The following is a 23991-nucleotide window of genomic DNA, read 5'->3' as shown; positions in this document are numbered from 1 at the left end:
ATAAAAATAATAGCCAATAAATGTTATTAAGATCAGCTCAATGCTTAGATTTCGTAAATTTCAAAATTGTTATGAGAAATATAATCAGAGAATTAAAGGAAGCTATTTAAAACACCACCTTAAAAATGTGCATGTGTGAGTGTGTGCGTACATGCGTGTGCGTGCGTGCGTGCGTGCGTGCGTGTGTGTGTGTGTGTGTGTGTGTGTGTATGTGTGTGTGTAGTGTGTCAACAAGAAATAACAAAGTAATCCAAACTTTTTAAAAAATGGATCACTGAAAAGTACAATAACTAAATGAAAACATTAACCTATTGGATCAAAGAACAGAATTAACATTTTAATAAGGATGAATGTTTGCAATTAGCAACGGACTCAAGAGGCCAGGTAGGGCAGTGCAGCCGTGCTGAGGAGGCTAAGAGACGAGGATAGCAACCAGCCCAGACAACAGAGAAGACCTTGTCTTCAACTAAGGGATAAGCAAAGAAAAAGCTTCATTTAAATCATTAGCCAATTCCAACAACAGAAAATAGTGAGGAAATATGAAGAGAATTGGGGAATTTAAGACAATATGAAGCATGCAAACTAGCATCAGACCCAAACAGAGGAAAGAAAAAAAAGAATAGTTGCTGAAAATGTCCTAAATCTCATGGAAAACATCAACCACACAAATCTGATCCTTACCTACTCCAACTAAAGACGAGGCTCCCCACCAATATAAACTTACAATTTTTGCCTCATACCAGTCACAATTAATTCAAACTGTGTCCAAGGATTTTAAGAGGTAAAACTGTAACTCATCTAGTTCATGGGATCAGGGAACATCCTTTTTTTCTTCTTTCTTCTTGCCTCTGCCTCTTGAAAGCTGGTACTAAATAAAGGCGTGGGCCACCACTGCCCTACTGCAAACATCTTTTTAAAGGGACCATAAAACACTTAGGTTTTCTGGGCCATACAATATCCAGAATAAAAATATCCAATATTATTACAGAAGGACAGTGGGCAAAGACAATGCGATGTACTAGTACCTGGGTGTGGCTGGTTGCCAATAAAATCCTACTTACAAAACAATATATGTTGACACACAGACCTGTACAAGAAATGTTTATAACATTATACACAATAACCATAAATAAAAGCCTTCATTATTTAAATCGACCATGCAAAAATAAGGGTGTTTTATAAGTATCTCTAAAAAAATTATCAATCCCAGGCATGATGAACTTTTTAAGATTGGAAAGAGCCAATCAAAGCAGAAGAGCAACAAGAGCTTTTGACTGTAAGCCAATCCTCCAGACTCAAAATACATTTTCAATCAAACACTTTCAATGCTATTTTTCTTACTACTTCCGCACATTTTTTAAATTTAAAACTTTAAGGTATAAAAACCAAAGAAAGAAAAAAAGTAGTAAATATAGAAAAAAGGTGATCAAACTATAAACTCCAAACAAACAACAAAACGAACAACAACTCCCCTCACAGGAATTATGATTTCATAATAATCAAGTTCATTTTACAAGATACAATTCTTACATAACCTAACTCCTCAAAATCAACTAGTTGTGTTTGATAATAAAATTCATTATGAATTACACTATAAAACAATGGGAAAATGGAACAAAACATGTAAGTTTATAAGCATTAAAAATTGCTGGCTGGGAGATGGTGGTATATACCTTTAATCCTAGCATTCAGGAGGCAGAGGAAAGCCGATCTCTGAGTCCCAGGACAGCCAGGGTTACACAGAGAAACCCTGCCTTGATAAACTCTAAATAAATAAATAAAGAGTGTGTGTGTGTGTGTGTGTGTGTGTGTGTGTGTGTGTGTGTGTGTGTGTGTGTATCTCCAAGCAGCATTAAACTACAAGATGGGCCAAGAATGGTCACATAGGTCTTTAATCCCAGCACTTTGGAGACAGAGACAGGCAGATCATGGCTACAGAGAGAAACCCTGTCTCAAAACACAAATAATAAAACAAAAAATTTCTTTGTATACAAACTTATATGCACATGTTAGTGTATTCTTAACCATTTTTACTCATGATAAATAGGTTAAATGGGACCAGAGAGACTTCCACTGTTCTTTTTTTGTTTTTGTTTTTTGTTTTCTGGTTTTTTGGTTTTTCGAGACAGGGTTTCTCTGTGTAGCTTTGCCCCTTTCCTAGAACTCACTCTGTAGCCCAGGCTGGCCTGGAACTCACAAAGATTCGCCTGCCTCTGCCTCCCGAGTGCTGGGATTAAAGGTGTGCGCCACTGCCACCTGGCTCCACTGTTCATTTTATCCTTCATGATTCGATCTCAAATCCTGTCTTTTTATTTTTTAAGTATCAGAGGAATAAGCTGGGCAATAGGATGAGTCATTTTACATGTTTTTCTTTATGGTCTTTTTTTCCAATCAGTGTAGGGTGGAGCCCAGGGACTTGAGCATACTAGGCAGGCATTCTCCTATTAGTCTGCAGCACAGACATCCAGTGTTTCTAAGGGGTTCCAGGGAGGGCTGCAGAGATTCTGGTCAGTGAAGTACTTGATACAAAGCACAGACCTGAGTTTTACACCCAGCACCCAAGTAAAAAGCTAGACATGTGACACATGAGGACATGTGACAAAGAGGAGGAGATCCTGGAGACCACCGGCCAGCCAATCTAGTCATGAAGTGAATTCTGAGTTCAGAGAGACCCTGTCCCAAACAGTAAGATGAAGAGCATTCAAGAGAGACACCATGCTTTTTTAAAATAACATGCATATAATTCATGATATGAAAATCATTTTTAAAAAAGCATGATTCTATATTTAAGTTAAAAAAGCATGATTCTATATTTAAGTTAAAAGTTTTAAGTCAATTAATAGCTATCTATTTTCAATAACTAATAACTGAAATTATTTGAACCAGGGCTTATACCGGGCACAGGATATAGATATATATTAGACTAGTTGCTCCATCGGAAAACTTACTAGATAGAGAACTATCATAAAAGAAAAACAGAATGATTTATCATCCAAAGGGTTATTTAGCTTTATCATCTGCAAAAATAACCATTCAAAATGAGTCCCAGCTCAGGTTCAAAGTCCTTCCCCATCAGATGTGGAGACTAAGTCCCACTCCCTTGATTTAGACTTGGAAACTGCGTTGAAGGGTAGAACATGATGGAAGTGAAGCAGTGCCAGTCCCAGACCTAGTTTAGTAAGGCTTGGGGGTCTCAGCTCTGCACAACTGCCAACCTCCAGACTAGCATGAAGTAGGAGGCTCCAGGGAGAGAGAGCCTGCAGGGTAATGGCAAGTGGAAGGAGATGAAGACCAAGGGGACAGCTGCAAAACCTAAGAAGGCCCTCAGCTCCACAGCTCCAAGATGGGAGGGAGGGCATTCTGCAGCCTCCACCACACCATGCTACCTCAGCTGAAAATGAAGGAGACAAGTCATCGCCACAGCCTCGGACCAAACTAACTCAAGAACAGTAAGAAGCCATGAGAGCATGGTTCACTGTGCATGACAGACACGGAGGAAAACAACCCTTAGCTGGAGGCAGAGTTTAGTGTAAAGCACCGAAACATCTCACACAGGCCTTTGGGACACAGAGTAAAGAGAAGTTGAAAGAAAACAGTGACTGTGGAAACTGAAGGAGCAGTGTGACACCCGCCACATGAAGCCACAAGTGTAACGTACACTACACACTGGAGAATGATCCGTAACTGTCACATGAAGTAACCTAGAAGAGTAACGATTCACTGAAAGAATCTGTGGATCGGCAGGTTTCCCACCAAAATAATCAAAGTGTTAGTAGCTTTTTTTTTTTTTAATGCACGCATACCAAAAAGTATATGGGGAAATCATGAGCTTATAACCTGTTAAAATTCATAATAAAGGATTTCTGGACTGGAAGAGTTCATCACTAGCTTCTTCAGATGGCAGAAGACTATCACAGAAAACATCATAGGGACTGAAGAGGTGGTTCAGGGGCAAAAGTACTTGGCAAGCCTGAGTTTGAATCCCCAGCACCCAAGTAAAAAGTCAGGCTTCATGTACTTGTAACCCTAGCATCAGGGGACAAGCAAGCCTCCCTAGCCAAAATGGTGAGCTTTCAATTCAGTGAGAGAACCTGCCTCAAGGAACTAATAAAGAGATGCAGAAAGGAATACATGCAATGTCCTCCCTGGCCTCCTCATGTGCACACACATGGCATACACACTTGCACACTCACATGCACTCACCACATATGCACAGAAAATAAGGAAAGCTTGGGAGAAGAGGAAGAAGGGGAAAGAGGGAGGGGGAAAATGATAAAGATAAAAGCCAGCACGGGGACACAGACACAATCAAAGAACTGGCAGTGACAGAGTGGGGCTCCTGACCACCAAATGAAGTGCATCTCTAAGCTCCCTTCTTCAGAACTTAGGAACACATGCTTGCACAGCCTTTCAGGCTAAAGAGCTTCCCTGTCAAACGTAACTTAGGGTCCAAAGGAGAGAAAAGCCAGTCTCAAGAGAATCTCAGGCAGCATTTTTTCTTAATAGAATACAGCTCTTATTTGATATACAAAAAAACCTATAGAGTACTTGATCAGTCTGAACTCAAACACTGAGTCACGCCTCTAGGCTTTCAAACTAATACACTGTGAACCAAATGGAAACTCAGGCACAAAACAGGACACCATCACCACCACCACCCCTTTGTCTGTTTTTGTTCTTTTCCAGTCTTCTGGTTTGGAATTCTTTTTAACTCCCCGCTCCCCCCAATTTTTGTGGCTAGCATGGTCTTCTTACTCTATTGCCCACACGGGCCTCACTCAAACAATGATCCTCCTCCTCAGCCTTACAAATGCTAGGATTACAGGCTTGTGCCATGCCAGGCCTGAAAGTCCATTTCTTAAGGAAAAGTAAAGGAGCCCAAACGACCCAGCTAAACAGTTAAAAACAAATGTGGCACTGAAAACAGAAAACTCTAGAGACAGTTTATGCTTCACTTTACCAAACAAATCAACTACTATGTGTAGGGCGAAAAGTGGGCACTGAAGCATATGGTGGAGAGCAAAACAGATCCTGCCCTTCCTCCTATTACTTATCATCCAGGGGCACCTTACCACAGGAAGACCTGTAGCAGGTACAACACATCATCATCCTCAGTTAAGTGTAAGAGTCTCATGTACCTTTACAAAATTCTGAGAAGAGTGGCTTTCAAAGATATCTCTAATTTAAAGTTTTACAACTACAGCACTGTACTAAAAATAATGATTATTATAAGATACTGAAATGTCACTTGGCTACCAAGAAAACCAAAATACATCAACCCAAACACACATAGGGGTTGTTGTCTTAATTTCCACTTTCAAAAAACTAATCAGATCAATTCATATGTTCAACTTTAATGGACAACTAGTTAAAAATCAACTTTAGTCATTATAAAGACATTGTAATCTCCAATTTTATTTCATTTTAATTAAAAATTTTTTAATTTCCTTGCTTTGACAAATTATCCTAGGCTAAAATAATTCCAAAGACATTAAGCTCTATGATTTCTCTAGGAATTCTTATATTAATCATATACCTTTCCATGGCTTTAGCTGTATAAGGCAAATGCATTTCAATACTGTGTTCATCTTCATCTGTCTGCAGAGACATGCGTTCAAACATTCCTGTCTTCCATAGCTCTCCATAAACTAAAGAAATTTCAAAATATATTAAAACAAATATTAATGCATACATTTATTTTATGAGCTTCCACCCAGCAACACAAAACTATAAGCTATGGCAAGAAACAAAAACACCACATACTCCATTTTTTTACTATAAGTGAAAGACACAATGACTAATTTTATTACATAAAATAATGCATGTAAAGACTTACCATTTGGATAGTAACATAGTACATTTTTCATCAGTTCCCTTTAATATTTCTAAAATAAACTCTGGGTCTAGGCTATCTGGATTTTAATCTAAATGTTCTAGCCAAAACAGTTTACTAGAATTTCTACTACAACAGAAAACAAAAATCACCATCTATTTACATATAATATTAACAATATATTTTTTAATGTTTACTTTGTTTTTTATAATAAATTGTGTAGTTTTATTAATTCACTTCATGTTCCTACCATATCAACATCATAAAATTCTCACTTCCAAATGTTTTTCCAAATTTCAAATTTTAACTTATGGCAGAAATCATAAATCCACTACAGTATTATGACAACTTAAAATAATCTGGCTATCTGAGTATTTCTGATGAACTAACTATACTTAAACCTGAAGACTGTAGAGCAAGACATGAAATTTTGTATGCAAAACACAATGGGAAAATAACTTAGAGCCAAGTCCACGACACACCAACAAACCTCAGACTAACGCAGGAAGCTCATGAATTCAAGAGCAGCCTGAGCTACAGAGAAGGGGTCAAGGTCTGGGGAGCTCACTTGGCAAAATCTTCTCTCAGGAAAAAAGGAAGAAAAAGAAGAGGAGAAGGGAGGCTGAAGAGAGGGAGGGAGGGAGGGAGGGAAAGAGAAAGAAGGGAGAAGCGGGAGGAGGGAAGAAGGCCAGAGGAGAAAGTCATGGTAGTTAAGACCTCATTTCTACAAAAGACCTTTTAAAAGTTATCCATTTCTTTGCTTTGTACCAAATAAAGTTTTTAAGAGTAAAGGGTGGGTGGGCTGGTGAGCTGGGCATGGAGAGCTAGGGCTGGAGAGCTGGCTCAGCAGTTAAAGCACTTGTTCTTGCAGAGACCCAGGGTTAGATTCCCAGAGCCCACACAGTGGCTCACAACCATCTACAGCTACTGGAATCCAAAGCCCTCTTCTAACCTCCTCAGCTACTAGGCAGGCACACAATGCACAGATATGTACGTGAGCAAAACACTCATACCCATTAAATCAAATAAACAAATCTAAAAATAAGAAAAAAGCAAAGTGTGTCCCTTAAGTCATCTCAATCAGGAAGATAATATTCTATTTTGACTAATAAGATCTACTCAAATAACACTGCTTGCTAATATTCATGAGACAACCTCAAATTATAAAAATCAAAGCCTAGGGCTGGAGAGATGGCTCAGTGGTTAAGAGCACCGACTGCTCTTCCAGAGGTCCTGAGTTCAATTCCCAGCACCCACATGGTGGCTCACAACCATCTGCAATGAGATCTGGCGCCTTCTTCTGTATACATAATAAATAAATAAATCTTTTAAAAAAATCAAAGCCTAAATAAGGCCTAAATGAGCTAACCATCTTTTATTTAATGTAAATTGCTATAAACTTTAACAAAACAATAGCATCCCTAATATACTTAAAATATAATTCAGTGAACTGGGAGATACACTCCTAAGTTCATAAAAAAAAGTGGTTATGATACAGAAGGGAAAATTCAGTGTAAACTGTGGTTAATGAATACATCAATATTAATTGTTCTACTCTGTATACTGTTTTGTTTTTTGTTTTGTTTTGTTTTTTTACATGACATACATTGTATAAGAAACAAGTGAACAAATGATGATGACATCTGGGGACTGGGAGGATGACTGTTCAACCTCAATTGGATTCCTAGAATCCACACAAAAATGCCCAACATGGTGGTGCACACTTATGTTTCCACGGGAAGTAAAGACAGGGCTCTTTGGCCAGCCAGCCTAGCCTTTTAGGTAAGTTCTAGGCCAGCAGAGAAATTGTCCCAAAAGAAAAAATAGACAGCACAGAAAAAGGAACGCACAGTACCCAAACACAAATGTGCCCACATTCACTCACAGGAGAACACACACACACACACACACACACACACACACACACACACACACACACACACATTTTTCTCCCTCTAGGAGGAAAATAAAAACAGACATGGGAGCTGGACAGACGTCTTAACAGGAAAAAGGCTTACCACAAAAGCTTGACAACTGGAGTTGGGACCTAAGAATCCATGTAAAAAGTTAGGCAGGTGTGGTGTTCCATCTGTAACCTCAGTGCACAGAGGCAGAAGGAGATCACCAGATTTTATATATTTTTTATATTTTATATATTTATATTTTATATAGCAAATCAGGTAAGCCAAAATAGCAAGTTCTGGACTCAGCCAGAGATGTTGCCTCGGTCTATCAGGTGGAATGCTCAAGGAAGACTCCAGACATTAGTGTCAGGCCTCACACAGCACACACGTGTACCTTTACACAACACAGACACATGCACACGCCCATAAACATGCAAACCCATATGCATGCATACATATGTACACACACAAAAAATAACACAATTTAAAACAATGTATTTAAAGTTTCTGTACCACCTTTCAGAGCCTCAAAACCTATAGAATAATTTTCCCATAAAAAACAATGAGAGGAAATGAAAGTATTATCACCATCATTTAAAGTGAAAAAAGTGATACACAAAAAAATAGAGTAAGTCTTTTATCAGGTTGTCATGTATACTAATTTCTTGCTTTACAGCGCAATACAAAAAAAAGTATTTCTCTAAATATAAATGTAACCACTATGGTATGGGGCCAAGTGCCTTTAACATGTTTTTGTTGTTTTGAGGAAAATACTACTTTTTTGTGTCTGGCTTATACAGATTAGTTACAACCAAAAAATTTTAATTGAGATATCATTTATGATATTTGTGTCTTTAAATGTTTTTAAATTAAACTGCAATCCTTACTAAATGAGCTTTAGCTATGTAAAAACTACATGATTTCTATATACTTACTCTTTTGGTCAATACGAAGATCATACAGAGGAGTCCTATATATATCCACACTGGAGAGTGCACATCGAGACAGGGGCACATGATGGGAAGGCCCAAGGATGAAAATTCTCCGGCTGGGAGATACACAACAGAAACACAGAACAAATGTACTTCTACACAGATCTTATTAAAGAAAAGGAAATGTCACTTTAAATTGTACTTGTTTTTCCATGCTGACTATCTACTTTTACCACACTCTGTGAACATAAGAGCTAACCTAAGGACTCACTAAAATTCATATACTGAAGCTCCAACTTCCCATATCTGACCGCCAATTTGGAGATAAATTTTTCAAGAGCTAATGAAGTTAGAATGAGGCCCTTATCATGTGACTGATGGACTTATGCAGAAAGACTTCAGAGCCAGGAGTGGTGTCCCATATAATCCCAGAATTTGGGATCCATGAGGCAAGGACTGCTCCAAGTTCAAAGTCAACCTGGGCTACATAGCAAGTTCTAGCCAGCCAGGATTACAGAACATGATCCTGGAGTGGGGGTGGGAGGACACACGGGACACAAGCATGACACATGACTTCAGGGACACGCCTAACAGTCATGTAGTGGGAGGCCTAGCAACCAAAGAGCCTCAAAGCAAGCCATGACACAGGGCTCTAGCTTTCCAGGCCATGACCACCAGCTCCACCCTTCCAGAACTGTGGGGAAATAAGATTTCTGCAAGCTAAAGCACATAGTTCTTGGAATTCCACAACAGAGCTGACTGGATGGTTTGCTCCTCGGTTTTCGTCTGCATTTATGTCCAATAATTGGAAATACCAGCTATAAATTTTTATAAGCATGCTATACATAAATCATTTCTACATGTATAACTAGACACATTTCAAAGAAGACTATCAGTTTAAATATTTCAGCTATGAAAATTTAAAAATACTAAATTTCTTTTTTTGAGACATGGTTTCTCTGTGTAGCTTTGGAGCCTTTCCTGGAATCACTCTGTAGCCCAGGCTGGCCTGGAACTCACAGAGATCCATCCACCTGCCTCTGCCTCCTGAGAGCTGGGATTAAAGACAGCATCACCACTGCCCGGCGAAAAATCCTAAATTTTTAATAAAACTAAATACTGGTACAAATTTCTAAATATCTATGTCAAACAGCATTACAAAGAAGCATTCTGACAAAGCTATTTCGACATTATTGGTTTGGGGTTTTTTTTGGTGGGGGAGAGTCGAAACGGTTTCTCTGTGTAGCTTTGGAGCCTATCCTGGCTAGCCTCACTCTGTAGACCAGGCTAGCCTAGAACTCACAGAGATCTGCCTGCCTCTGCCTCTCAAGTACTAGGTAGGATTAGAGATGTGTGCCACCACCACCAGGCTGGAAATTATTTTTATGGTAACAAAGAAATAGAACATCTTGTTGAAAAGAATTCTATATAATCAACTTTCTCTATTCTCATTCAAACACAAGTCACCCTCAAATACAAAGAAACTTCATAATGCATTATCTGCACTGTGGACCAAAGAAAATAACTGGGCTAAATACTAGCTGGCTATAATCTTTACAATCCTTTTGTCTCCGCATCAAAAGTAAAATTAGCTTACTATTATATGAAACATCCAAATTTGTCCTACAATCTAAATTCTGAAACTATGCATTTTCTGTTTTCTAAAATTCAAATAAACTAAGCTTACCATATAGTATACAAACATAAGTTATGGATGCAAAAAATGCAAAACTGCAAAAAAAGGAAACTGGTAATGGGCTTAAGTACCTAGAAAACAATGACCTAGTTCTTGCACTGTCAGATACTTGGAGAACAAGGACTGTGTGCTGTAGCAATACACTCTGACAAATCTATTACTGCACCAAGTGTGACAGTATCTACCTACATCCCAACACTTAAGGACCTAGGATGATCAAGAATTCAAAGCCAGCATGGTCTACAAAAATCAGACCCTATCTCTAATCCTAGCACACAGAAGGCAAAACATAGGCAGGCCTGGTATGCAAGATGAGACAATGTCCACAAATGAATGAATGAATCAATGAACCAATGAACCAACCAACCAAAATTTATTACTAAGGTAAGAGAATTTTCTTTCTTTCTTTTCTTTTACTTTTTTTTTTCTTTTTTGAAGACATGTCACTTTAAGTTGGGGAAGGAAGGGATAAGGAAGTTTTGGATTGTTATTCTTAGTGTCCCCAATTTGAACAAAATCACACACCACAAGAAACTATTTTATCCTTAGGCTAATGTGGTTCAGAAGTAATCTCTTCTTCTAACCTGTCTCTTCTACATCTCTTTTTAAAGTTTTATTTATATATTTTATGTATATGAGTGCTATGTCTACATGTATGCCTATACACCGAAGAGGACACAGGACCCCATTAGAAATGGTTGTGGGCACCACATGGTGCTGGGAATTGACCTCAGGACCTTTGGAAGAACAGCCATCTTTCTAGCCCCTCTTCTCCATTTTTTAGCACTGCAATCCATATTTGTTTGTTGGCTGGATTTTTGGTTTGGTTTTGTTTGTTTGTTTGGTTGGTTGGTTGGTTGGTTGTTTGGTTGGTTGGTTTTTTGAGACAGGGTTTCTCTGTGTAGTTTTGGTGCCTGTCCTAGATCTCACTCTGCCTGGCTCTGCTTCTTGAGTGCTGGGATTAAAGGCGTGGGCCACTGCTGCCACACGAAATCCACATTTGTATCATCACATGTATCATCAGTAACACGGAGACAGGTCTAATTCAGATTATTAAATGAATAAAACCAAAAGATACCATTTTGCTCTATTACAGCAGTATACAAATATTAATTCTTTGATTAATGTCTAATGTGAAATATGTATAAAATGGTAACCTTGTTACTGTTTAGGTAACTTGATTAATGCCAGGAACTAAGAATCAATGACATTTTTTCCAGGCACAGCAGAGCATGCCTATAATCTACATACTCAGAAGGTTGATTATCAGTTGAGCTCAGGAGCAGAAGGCAACACAGTAAGATCCCACTTACAAAAGAAAAAGGAAGAAGATGATCGGACTGGGCAGGGAAGGAAAGGGAAAACTCAAAACAAAGAGGTGTGGCACTGGTTGAAGAATCAGTTTCTATGACAAAAAAAGCTTTTGGGAAACTCTAAGGTATACAGTTAAAATATAAATGATACTTTTAAAATGTCAGCCTCTAGTCAGGGGTGGTGGCACACACCTTTAATCTCAGCACTCAGGAGGCAAGGCAAGCAGATCTCTGTAAGTTCCAGGCCAGCCTGGTCTCCACACTGAGTTCCAGGACAGCCAGGGCTACAAAGAAAAGTCCTACCTTGACAACAGCAGCAACCACACGTCAATCTGAAGGCATATATTATTAATCTACTAGGTCACAGTGAGCACTGCTCCAGTACAGTGGTGGTCTAGGTCACAGTGAGCGCTGCTGCAGTATAGGGGTGGTCTTCGGGAGATCAATGCCTTCAGCAGAGGCCTGGATGCTTTCTTTGCTCACCTGTTGTCAAGCCAACCTATACAGAAGAGTCCCTACCAACCGGAATTAGCCAGATGTTTTCCCAATACATTCTTTCTAGTTTGGTAAACTCACCCACAATCAACCTAGCGCAGTTCCAAAACCGATTTACAGGAAACAAGAAAAAACTAAGCCATCAGTACAAAATCCTTAAAACTGACACACAAGCAACACAGAAGGGTAGACATTACCGCAACAGTATTAAGGGGCATATTAAGGCAACAGTGACCTCAAAATAGGCCTCTGTGTTAAATAAAGTGCTAACACAAGAAAATTAACAAGGCACATTGAATTACATGTGTTTCTTCCTCCTTTCTTTGCTACAGCACAGCCACTGAAATAGTTTGGAAGGAAATAAGTAAGCAAGCCTATGTCCCTTTCCTTGAATTAACTGCAAGCTGTTTTGCCTTTAAAGAAATAACCTCAGTATTAGTATTCTGGATCAGAAAAAGAAACCTTTAATACTAACTATCAGAGTGATGGTAGAGACTCACATTTTCCTAGAAATATAGTCCACACACTACAGCTCCTGAGAATTCACCTCTGTGAAATTACTATAATGAATATGGTATATGAGTACTTGCTCTCATATTTTTTCAACTACCTATTCGAACTAATGGAATGTAATTTTTTTAAAGATGTTTCACAGGGAGGAAAAATATTTTACTAAAAACTAAAACTGTCATGAGTTTTTACTTTTTGTCCTGCAAAGCTTTTCGAAAAATATAAATTAAATTCAAATTTCTGCCTAACTGCCTGTTGAATTTCAGATTTTAGTTGTTAGTTTTGTTAGCAGCCAAGAAAGACTCTACAACTGTCAATATGAAAAGTAATTTAATGAAATGTCCCATTTTTTAAATTTTCTAACAGCCCAAAATAATCTTTTGAAACACAAATCTGATCATTTCGCTTACTCTTGCCCCCCCACCTTGGTTTTTCAAGACAGAGTTTCTCTGTGTAACAGATCTAGCTGTCCTGGATCTCACTCTGTAGACCAGGCTGGCCTGGAACTCACAGAGATCTGCCTGCCTCTGCCTCCCAAGTGCTGGGATTAAAGCTGTGCACCACTTCACTCTTGCCCTTATTTTAAAAACCCTCCCTGAGCTGGGCAGTGGTGGTGCACACCTTTGATCCCAGCACACAAAAGCAGAAGAAAGCGGATCTCTGAGTTTGAGGTAAGCCTGGTCTACAGGACAGCCAGGGCTACAACAGACAAACCCTGTCTCAAAAGACAAAAAGCAAACAAAATTCTTTCCCAGCTTTTCATGGCTATGAAGTCAAGTAAAACCCTTAAAAATAAGCGGGAGTTTGTGGGCTGTTTTCCCCTAGTGTATGTGTATGGCTGGGGTGGGGGTGTTTAGAGGCATAGATGCAGAAATCAGAGTTTGACAACAGGTGTCTTCCACAGTAGTGCTCCACTTTATATTTGAGACAAGGTCTCCAGCAGAAACTAGAGCTCACTGTTTCAGCTGGACTACATAACCAAAGATCTTCCTGTCTCTGTACCACAGACCCTCCCAACTCCACGCTCCAGGGTTTCAGAGGCACACCACCGCACTGATTTTATAGGAGTGCTAGGGGTCAGAACTCAATTCTTCATTCCTGTGCAACAAACTCCCACTGAGTCCTCTTCCTGTCCCCAAAATGGATTTTAAAGGCTCAAGTGACCTATCAAGTGCTAATGGCACCCCTTGATTGTTAACGTTTTTATGAATGCACTAGTCCTCCAGGCCCTGGATGAACTAACAAGTTTAACTACACTTTGTAATTTCCTTTGGTTGGTTGGTTGAATTTAAACACCAGTTCCTCAGTGAAGCTTTCCCAGTTGGCCTTTCCCGCGCCTGAAATCCAATCACCCTTGGAAGGTCTATCCTATCAGTTGTCACAGCGTGATCTGTACGCTCTTAACAACATTCGAGAGCCTGTAAAGGAGTATGCAATTCAAACTCATCCCCGAAGAGTGAAAAGGAAGGCCCTGCGTTCTTCTCTGCTGTTCTGCACCTAAGCTGCAGAAACAAGACTAAGTCAAACTGTCGGCATGACCTCCAGGGCAGAGAAACCAACGTGCGTCAGCAGTCCTCCACTGCACACTGGTTTTGGTTTTTGTCATCTTCTTCTTCTTTTTTCTCTTTTTTTTTTTAAGAGTTATTTTACTTATTGTGTAAACAGTGTTCTTTCTGCAAGTTTACCATATGCCAGAAGAGGGCGCCAGATCTCATTACAGATGGTTGTGAGCCACCCTGTGGGTGCTGGGAATTCCAGAACTCAGGACCTCTGGAAGAGCAGCCTTAACCTCTGAGCCATCTCTCCAGCCCTGGTTTTTGTCTTTTAAGGCAAATTTCATCAGAATTCTTGACCCTTGTGAATACATCTTAACACTTAATGACAAAAGATATTCAAACATGGGGACAGATTCATAAAGCACTTTGCAGATGAACATTGTATCTCAGGGAGACTACCTGTGTATTATGAGCTGAAAGCTAAACTAGACACATTTTTCATGGAATACAATTTTCACTTAAAAAACAAATAGTAGGCATTTGGGAGAAATTCTCTCCAAAATAAACAAAATAAGCCTACCATTTCAAGCAAAACAATTGACATATTTGTTGTACAGAATAAAATTGGAGCTTTCAAGTGAAAATTAGGTCCAATATATTTCAGGTGGTGGTATGAACCAATGTAATATTTAAAATTGTATAATGAAACATCATTTGAAAGATCTGCGCTGACCCTCAAGCCACTCTATTTATTCTGTTCCGGTTTAGTGTTAAAGGAAACATTTCCAGCGAATGGGAAAGGCGGTGGAGCTGCTCCTCCCTGCCTGTGAAACTGCCACCTGTGAGAGGAAATGGATCCAAACAAACTGAATGCAGAAGCAGACATGAGCACAGAGGTGGCTTCTAGTTAAAATATACATGAAGCCAACATCTGACAAGGTAGCACACACTGTAATCCCAGCACTTCAGAGGCCGAGGCAGCAAGATTGCTGCAAACTCAAGGCCAGTTCTTGTCTCAAATATAAAAGATGTACAGCAGATGTAAATATCATAAACATAAAAACATTAATACATTTATACATTATAATATATAAGTAATATAAAATTGTAGACATATATATGTTTTGTTTTTTGAGACAGAGTCTCTCTATGTAACCCTGGCCTTCCTGAAGCTGCTATATAGATCAGGATGCCCTGAAACTCAGAGATCCTCTTGCCTCTGCCTTCCCAGTGCTAGGATTAAAGGTATGTGCCACCAAGCATGGCTATAGTTTGTAATAGAAATGTAAACGTGTAATAGATTATTATTTTAAGGTGTGTTACTTCTGTTTATGGTGCATTTGTTTAACTCTGTGAAGCTGTGTCGCTGTGCCTGTCTAAACACCTGATGGTCTAGTAAAGAGCTGAACGGCCAATAACGAGGCAGGAGAAAGGACAGGCAGGGCTGGCAGGCAGAGAATATATAGGAGAACTCTGGCAGACGAGTTGAAAGAGCCAGAGGAGGAGGACTCCAGGAGTCAGCCACCCAGCTACACAACCAGCCACAGAGTAAGGTTTACAGAGTGAGAGAACAGAAAAGGCCCAGAGGCAAAAGACAGATGGGATAAATTAAGGAAAGCTGGCAAGAAACAAGTCAAACTAAGGCCAGGCATTCATAAGTAATAATAAGCCTCCATGTGTGATTTATTTGGGAGCTGGGTGGCGGCCCCCTCAAAAGAGACAAAAAAAGGAGCAAAAACAACTAATAACATAAAGGCAATGCTTTCTGCTATCCTTCACTATGATATGAAGAAATGTACTTGTTACTCATTTAATGTTTCATTTAGTTCATGGTATTTGGGGACAATAGTAGAGGGCTTTCTTAGCATGTATGAGATCCTGGATTTGATTTGCATCATTATACAAAAGTCACTTTCGTTAATATCCAATTTTTATTATTTTGATAAACAGTTTTAATTTTTTATTCTAATTTCTTCTTTAACTTTTTTATATGTATGATTATTTTGTCTGCATGTATATATGTTCACCACCTGCATGCCTGGTGCCTCAGGGGTCAGAGGGCATCAGAGGTCATAGGAGGGCACCAATGCCTTGGGACTGGAGTTACAGACAGTTGTGAGCTGCCAAGTGGGAAACTGAACTTGGGTCCTCCAGAAGAGTAGCTAGTGCTCTAACTGCTGAGCCATCTCTCCAACCCACACAAGTATTTCTGTACTTGGAAAGTTCTTTATTTTTTACCATGAAAGTGATTTGACAATTCTTTTTTAAATTAAATATTACTGTAAAGGGTTTACTTTAATTCTAGCACGTTAAAATATTTTTAATTAAGTTTTTTTCATGCACTATATTCTGATCATGCTCTTTCCTCTCCCCAATCCCTCCCAGATGCTGCCCACCTCTCTACCCACCCAACTTTATGTTCTTTCTCTTGAAAAAAAGAAAAGAAAGAGGCCGGGCGTTGGTGGCGCACGCCTTTAATCCCAGCACTCGGGAGGCAGAGACAGGCGGATCTCTGTGAGTTCGAGGCCAGCCTGGTCTCCAAAGCTATTCTCTTTGCTATTCTAAGCCTTTAGAATATTTGGGATTTTTTTAAAGAAATGTTTTGCAGAGCTGGGGATAGAACCCACAGCCTTAAGTATGCCAAGCAAGTGCTCTACCGTTGAGCCGCATCCCACCCGAGATGTTTGTAGCTATAGCATAAACTTCCTCCTCCTGTCTGCCACTGTTACCTCGTGGGGTGATGGGAGTTCGATAATTCCTTCACATAATGGGGTTAGCTGAGCGTCCTTGATGTGCTTCTTCCCCACCCCCCCACTTCTGATGCTAAGTCACTATTAGGTCACTTTAAGCCAAGCCACATTTCACTCTGACCTGCCTAGCATGTGGAACGGAGGCACCCAGATGATGGGGGTGACAGATGATGGGGGTGACAGACACATGTGCAAGCAACAGTCACGTGATGTGCTAGTGCTTATCGCCCGTGGGAGTCCAGGCCTGGGCGAGCCCAGAGGAGGAAGCCGTAGATTTAGCTCAGTGGTAGAGCGCTTGTCTAGCAAGCGCAAGGCCCTGGGTTCGATCCTCAGCTCTAGCAAAAAAAAAAAGAAGAAAAGCCGGGCGGTGGTGTTGCACTCCTTTAATCCCAGCACTTGGGAGGCAGAGCCAGGTGGATCTCTGTGAGTTCGAGGCCAGCCTGGGCTACAGAGTAAGTTCCAGGAAAGGCACAAAGCTACACAGAGAAACCCTGTCTCGAAAAAGAAAAAAAAGAAAAAAGAAAAGAAAGATACCAACAAAATATGAAAGTAAAAGCCAAAATAGTCAAAAGACCAATACAATAGTCATGTCCTTTATTTTTAATATTTTATAAATTCTTGAGAATTTCATACATTTTGATTATATTCACATCATCACCATTACTCCCCAATTTGTCCGTTCTTTATATAAAAATGGTCAAACATACACTACCCGGAGGAGCATTATGGTATTCTAAGTATTTAATGGTTTCTGGGGAAGAGGGAGTCATCCTCAGGGATGTGATCACTGTTAAATTACCATGCACCACTAAGGAAAACTGCTCATGCAAGCAGCCCTAGGTAAACTCAGTCAGTTAATAAAAAGAAGGGGCTTTGTGGGATGGGGTAAGAGTACAAAATAGGGAGCAAATACAAAAGACTTTATATACATGTGTAATATTACCAAAGAATTAAAAATGTTAAAGGAAAACACAATATATCATCATCCATAAATAATTATGGTTTTTAAAAGTACTCATATGAAAAAACTTGCTTAATATAGTACATACTTTCTTCTATCTTCCTTTTAGTCTATGATGTAATACCTTCTAAAATTACTACAATGCCTCATAGTGTATTTCATCATTTTATTTAATAATGGTCTCACAATGTAGCTCCAGCTGGCCCTGAACTTGTTCTCTCTTAGCTCAGCCTCCTCACTGCTGGGATTACAGGTGTGCATTACCATGTCTGGCAATAATCATTTTTAATATCTATAAATATTACACTAATAAGCTTTCATTTTTATTTAATTCACTATTCAGTGTTGGATATTAAAATATAATGCTATTGTTGCAATCTTAATGTACTTATTAACCTTTTGTGTTTTAGGACTCATTAAGATAGTCTTAGAACTTACTTAAAATTTAAGCCACCAGTTATCTATTTGATTATTATTCAGCATATATTGATCATTACAATAATCTAACTGATGTCTAAAATGCTAATATACACTCTGCTATCAGTTACACCTCTCCTCTTCCTCCTCCTCCTCCTCCTCGTCCTGTACTCTCAGCTCTTCCCTCACCCTTTCCTTCCTCCTTTGACTCTAACTTCCCACCAGTGTGCTTAAGGCCCACTTCGTCCGTCCCCCAGCATAGACTCTATTCTGAGTTAGACTCCTAAACCAAACCAACTCCGAGGCATGCCTCTAACATATAATATCATCAATAAAACATTCTACCAAACAGAAAAGTTTAGAACAAGGTATTATTTAAAATAACCTTGATTATGGCTGACTCTCACACAAAGGTCAAATAAAAAATCTTCTAGAATCTTTTCAATTTAATTTCTCTTTACTGTTATAATATTTTTGCTTTTACTAATTACAAAGGAAACTTCATCTTTCTTTAAAATGTTCACATCTAGGTTTTTAAATGAAAACTAAAACATAAATATTTAACTTGTAGTAGTTTCAGAATGAAACATTTGACAACTAAAGACAAGGTAAAAAGTAAATGCTCTAAGAAAAGGTATTAAGGTATTTCCTAATCAACACATGGTATGACAGAATTCCCGAGAAAAGTCCAAGAAGAATGAAATATTACTTTTATGACAAAGCAATCATTATGGCATTCCCAAGCTGTTCCTAATCAATTGCATTACTTACGTAATCGATGGATCCACTTGTTTGTAAGCATGGGCAGCACAAGAGCCACAGTACGTGTATCCTGCATGGCTACAAACAAAACAGGTTTTAATTTAACCTCCACATTCAAAATCAAGATAGTCTAACGAAAATAAAACTTACAGAAAAAAATGTAAAAACTATGATATATGCAACAGAACTGAATATACAGATTAAAAAGCAATATAATTAATGTTGCAACTTCTAGATGGCAATAGAAAACACAGTTGTTTCATACTTCCAAAAACATTTTAGGTGTCAGTTATATAGCTCAGTGGTAGATTACTTGCTTAACATGTTTAACATCTTGGGTTTAACACCCACACCAATTTGGGGTATAGGGAAGGGGGACCAAGAGACAGTTTGGTTTGGGGTAAAGATATTCAAAAGGCCTACTCTGGGCTGCTCATTTTTGATACTCCTATGTAATGAAATTAGCAAGCAGACTATACAACAGCACCAAAGCAAATACCCTGCAGGGATTGTGCTCCCCTCTGCCCTTAGCAGTAAAGAAGCTGACTTGGCTTCTCTGTATCATGCCTCTCATTTTCTCTCCATCATCCTTCTCTTTTCAACCTCTGGCTTCAGTATTCAGTCAGTTCTCTTAACACCCACAGAACATTTTGTTCTCTGATCATTTTTCTCTCCTGAATCATTCCTGCTACACGAGTCTAGACTTACTTCTTTTAGTCAGTACAGAAGGGCAAGAGTGACTCTAGCCAGCCGAAGCAAGCAAACATGGCTCTGGCAGGGCTTGCCCTTCTCCCCCATCCCCTCTGCCTTGCTGAAAATCTGTTAGATTACATTCCTAAAGCTAGCCACCAAAGCCACCAAACCTTGAGGCTGACTACCAAGGTCCAGCTATCAAAGTACTAAAGTCCAGCAATCAAAAGCCCCCTTTGGCTCACCTACTTAACATGACCAATTAAAATTAAAGACCTCATCTTTACACCAGGTTTTCCCTCGTACCTTTAGACAGCACCATTTGCCTATGGGCCACCGTCTGTTTCCTCTCTTGCCAGAGGCAGTCCTTTGCTTCCCCACTCCCACCTCACAGGACAAATATCCCTCTCCCCTCTCCCTTAATTCCCTTCCCTTTCTCCCTTGTCCTCTACCTGTCTTTGTCTCCTATTCCTTGCCCTTTGTCCCTCTTGGGACAATAAATCCTTGTGCTGAGAAGTTGGTCTTGGGGCATCCTGAGCCAATTTTCAGTCCCTTTCAGGTACATCACTGGTAGACAGTATACAGCCCATGGGATAAATGTTTTAACAACTGACTCGGAAGGAAATGAAAACTGCACATTCATATGCACATCAATTTTTATACAGTGCTACTGAGATTTAACAATTTATGAATAATGATAAAAATATGCAATACTCTGATAAATTTCATATAGCCCATTGATTTATGTTCTGTAATAGTATTTACTGAACTCCTATAAACAAGCTATGACTACAATAATAAAGAATAGATGACTGGGTGTGATGACACAAGCCATGATTCCAAGCACTACAGAGGCAGAGGCAAGCAGATCTGTGAGTGAAGGTCAGCCTGGTTACATAGTGAGTTCCAAGCTAGCCAGGACTACGCAGTGAGAGTGAGATCCTACCTCAAACACACACACACACACACACACACACACACACACACACACACACACACACACTCCAAACAAAAAGAATGGAACAAACCCAGTAGTTCCACATCTGGTGAAACCAATATCACAAGAAATGTCCATTTTCACTGCAGTACTATTCACAAAACCAAAGGAAGTTCTGTAATCAACAGAAGAAAACGTAGTACACAGATATATTCTACCTTAAAGGAAAAAAGTCACAAGGACTAGGGAGATGGCTCAGTGGGTAAAACTGTATGTCAAACTATAAGGACTGAATCCCAACCCCAGAACCTGTGTAAAGCCAGATACAGTGGCACACACAATCCTGGTAGTCCTCAAGCAAGTTTCGAAGAGGATACAGAAGAATCCCCAGGAGCTCCAGAACCAGTCACTCAAGTGTAAGCAGCAGCAGCAGCAGCGAGAGAGAGACAGAGACAGAGAGACAGAGAGAGCCCGAGACCATGTCTCTAATAGGCAAAAGGCAAAGACCACCCCCATCAAACTGGATCGTAGGCATGTCTGTGAGGCAGTGTCTTTGTTAATGACTGACATGGGAGCATTTCTAGTTCCTAGGTTGTATAAGAAAGCAAGCAGGTAAGCAGCATTCATGATCTTTATAACAGCTCCTGCCTTGACTTTGCTCAGTAACAGACTTTGATCTGGAAATGCAAGACAAAATGAACCTTTTCCTCTCCAAGTTGTTTTTGGTCACTGTTTTATCATAGCAACAGAAAAAAAAAAACAAGCCAGGGTACCATCCCACAACATACACGGGTTTTTCTAAAACCACAGAACTTACAGATTGTAGAAGCATAATTAAGGGGAAACAATAACAAAAGGAGAGTACTTTGTGATGAATAGCAACAGTTGAATGCTTTGTTTCAATTTCACTCTAGGCTAGATATTAAATGTTACCACTACAGATATCCACTGTTTCGAGTGATTGGATGGACTGATGGGCTTAGTTATCTCAGGTTGCATTCATAACTGTAACATCACTCTGCATCCCACCCACAAATATGTATCATTTGTCAACTTCAAACTTCAAAGTGTATGCAACAATGAAGAAATAGGCTCGAAGTCCAGTGGTTAGGAACAATTGTACTAAGTTTCATAATCAGATAATAGTTTTCCCGTACTATAAAAACCTTGCTGGGGGCTAGAAATGTGGCATGGTGGTTAAGAAAGCTTATTCTTCTAGAGGATTGGAGTCTGGTTCTCAGCACCCACGTGTTGGCTAACAACTACCAGTACCTAGTTACAGGGAATCCAACACCCTCTTCTGAACTCTGAGAACATGGGTTTGACCCCAGCAACACATTTTTTAAAAAATGAAAATTAAGGGTTGGGGATTTAGCTCAGTGGTAGAGCACTTACCTGGCAAGCAGAAGGCCCTGGGTTCAATCCTCAGCTCGACAGACGGTAGATAGATAGATAGATAGATAGATAGATAATGAAAAAGAAAAAAGAAAAATGTCTACAGGGAGGTATTAATTAGTATTGTATAAAGTGAAGATCAAGAGATTAAGAAACTTGCATGCTACAACTTTTTAAGTGGTGGAGTCTGACATGAAGTCATAAATGTGTATTTTACAAAGTATTTGGCATAAAATGCTTATCAATATCATCCAAACATTAATGTAGGTTCTTTGTGTGTATGTGGGGGCTGAGTGTATGTATGTGCATGCGCATGTGGAGACCACAGGTTGAGTGTCTACCTCAATCACTACCAGTTTTTTGTAAGATGTATTTGTTCATTTTATTTTATGTATATGTATGTATATGTGCCTACTTAAGTGTGTGCCGATGCTCACAAAGGCCATAAAGGGTGTAGTATCTCCTAGAATTGAAGTCAGAGGCAAATGTAAGCTGCCCTACACAGGTGCTGAGAACCAAACAGACCCTCTGCAAGAAAAGTAAGCAGTCCTAACACAGAACCATCTCTACAGCCCAACATTTGGTTTTTTAACTTTTAGTCCAATATACACTCATTTTTATCAATAATAAATGCTACAGACTTGGCAAAAGACCTCTAAAACTTACGGTGCGATAATGGCTCTAGCAGGTCTTTTCGTAGACTGTACTTGTGAAAGCCAACCTTCTAGCTGGGCATTCAGCTGAGGTCCTATGAAGACAAGTGGAAAGAAGAGTCAGCAAAGCAAAGTATTACAGATGACCAACCTTGTTGCAATGTCTTCACTGGACCTCCATGGTATTAAAGTGACTTATTAAGCAACAGAATCATCAGTCTGGATGTTTAAAGTTTCAATTTATCAAGTCATAGGTCCCTACCAAACCATATGACAGGGCTGAATATTGACAGAAGTAAAATTTGTTTTTATCCACCTACTTCTTAGAAGTATCTTCATACAGATCAACCATTTACAATTTGAGGTGACATTTAAACAAAATACAACAGGAAGTAGAATACCCTTAAGTAAATGAAAAGTGTAATTAAGTGAATTTGTTTTTTCACAGCACAAACTATGACTTTACTTGATCACTGAAATGACATCCATGTAGTTGAAAACTCCCACACTCAATGATCCACCTCATCCATTCCACCACCTTACTCCCCTATCAATAACTAATAACTCCATCACCTGAAAAACCTCAATTTCTAACAACTCCATGCTGAAAAACCTCAATTTCTAACAACTCCATGCTCTTCACTTCCTATCTTTCCAGTTTACTACTCTAGGAATCCACTGACTTCAACAGATCTCAAGACTTTTTCAAATCCTTCATCCTCTCTTTGGTCACTTCTTGCCTTGTCCAAGGTGAAATAGCCATTATTACTCTACTCATGTCCTATTATATGAGAATACAAATATAAATAATATGAATGTATCCGTCAAAACATTCTCGTTAAAGTCAACTTCCACTTAACACAGTATCTGTACCTGAACTGAGTGAAGCTGGAGAGACAAGAGCACACACCAGGGAACCTGAGCACCAATGCCCAGAATCCATTAGACAGCAGCAGTGGAATGTGCCTGTAATCCCAAAGCTCCTACTGAAAGCTAGGAGGTAGAGACCGAAGAATTCTCTCCCTTTTCAAGGAACTGCCCTCACTCCTGTCAAAAGCCATACACTAAAGCACACTGAAAACCACTATGACTTCTTACTCAAAAACTCTGCTCTCAGTTGTTTCTAATCTCCTGCATCAACCTTGTCCCTTTGGGATTTGACTCTCACCACTAAAATCTAAGCATACCACTGATTAATTTTTTTTCTTCTACTAAAACCCATTTCTCAGTGCCACTTCTGCAGCAAC

The 23991-nt window shown here is 39.4% G+C and overlaps 1 protein-coding gene across 3 annotated transcripts in view; it reads right to left on the bottom strand.

Annotated features, from left to right (window-relative positions):
- Nucleotides 1-23991, bottom strand: part of Memo1 (mediator of cell motility 1) — a 93871-nt gene that overhangs the window by 25836 nt on the left and 44044 nt on the right. For 2 of the 3 annotated variants that reach the window (XM_036170814.1, XM_036170816.1), the window contains 4 exons: nt 22758-22839; nt 19079-19147; nt 8673-8785; nt 5537-5648 (listed from right to left, as the gene is read on the bottom strand). In XM_036170814.1, the coding sequence (XP_036026707.1) occupies nt 5537-5648; nt 8673-8785; nt 19079-19147; nt 22758-22839 (376 nt within the window). Of the gene's footprint in view, nt 1-5536; nt 5649-8672; nt 8786-19078; nt 19148-22757; nt 22840-23991 lie in introns of those variants that run through there. The other variant, XM_036170815.1, reaches the window with a different exon arrangement.

Source organism: Onychomys torridus, chromosome 21 (assembly GCF_903995425.1).
Source record: "Onychomys torridus chromosome 21, mOncTor1.1, whole genome shotgun sequence".
NCBI classification, from domain to species: Eukaryota; Metazoa; Chordata; class Mammalia; order Rodentia; family Cricetidae; genus Onychomys; species Onychomys torridus.
The sequence above is the reverse complement of the archived record's forward strand: the minus strand, read 5'-3'. Positions and strand labels throughout refer to the sequence as shown.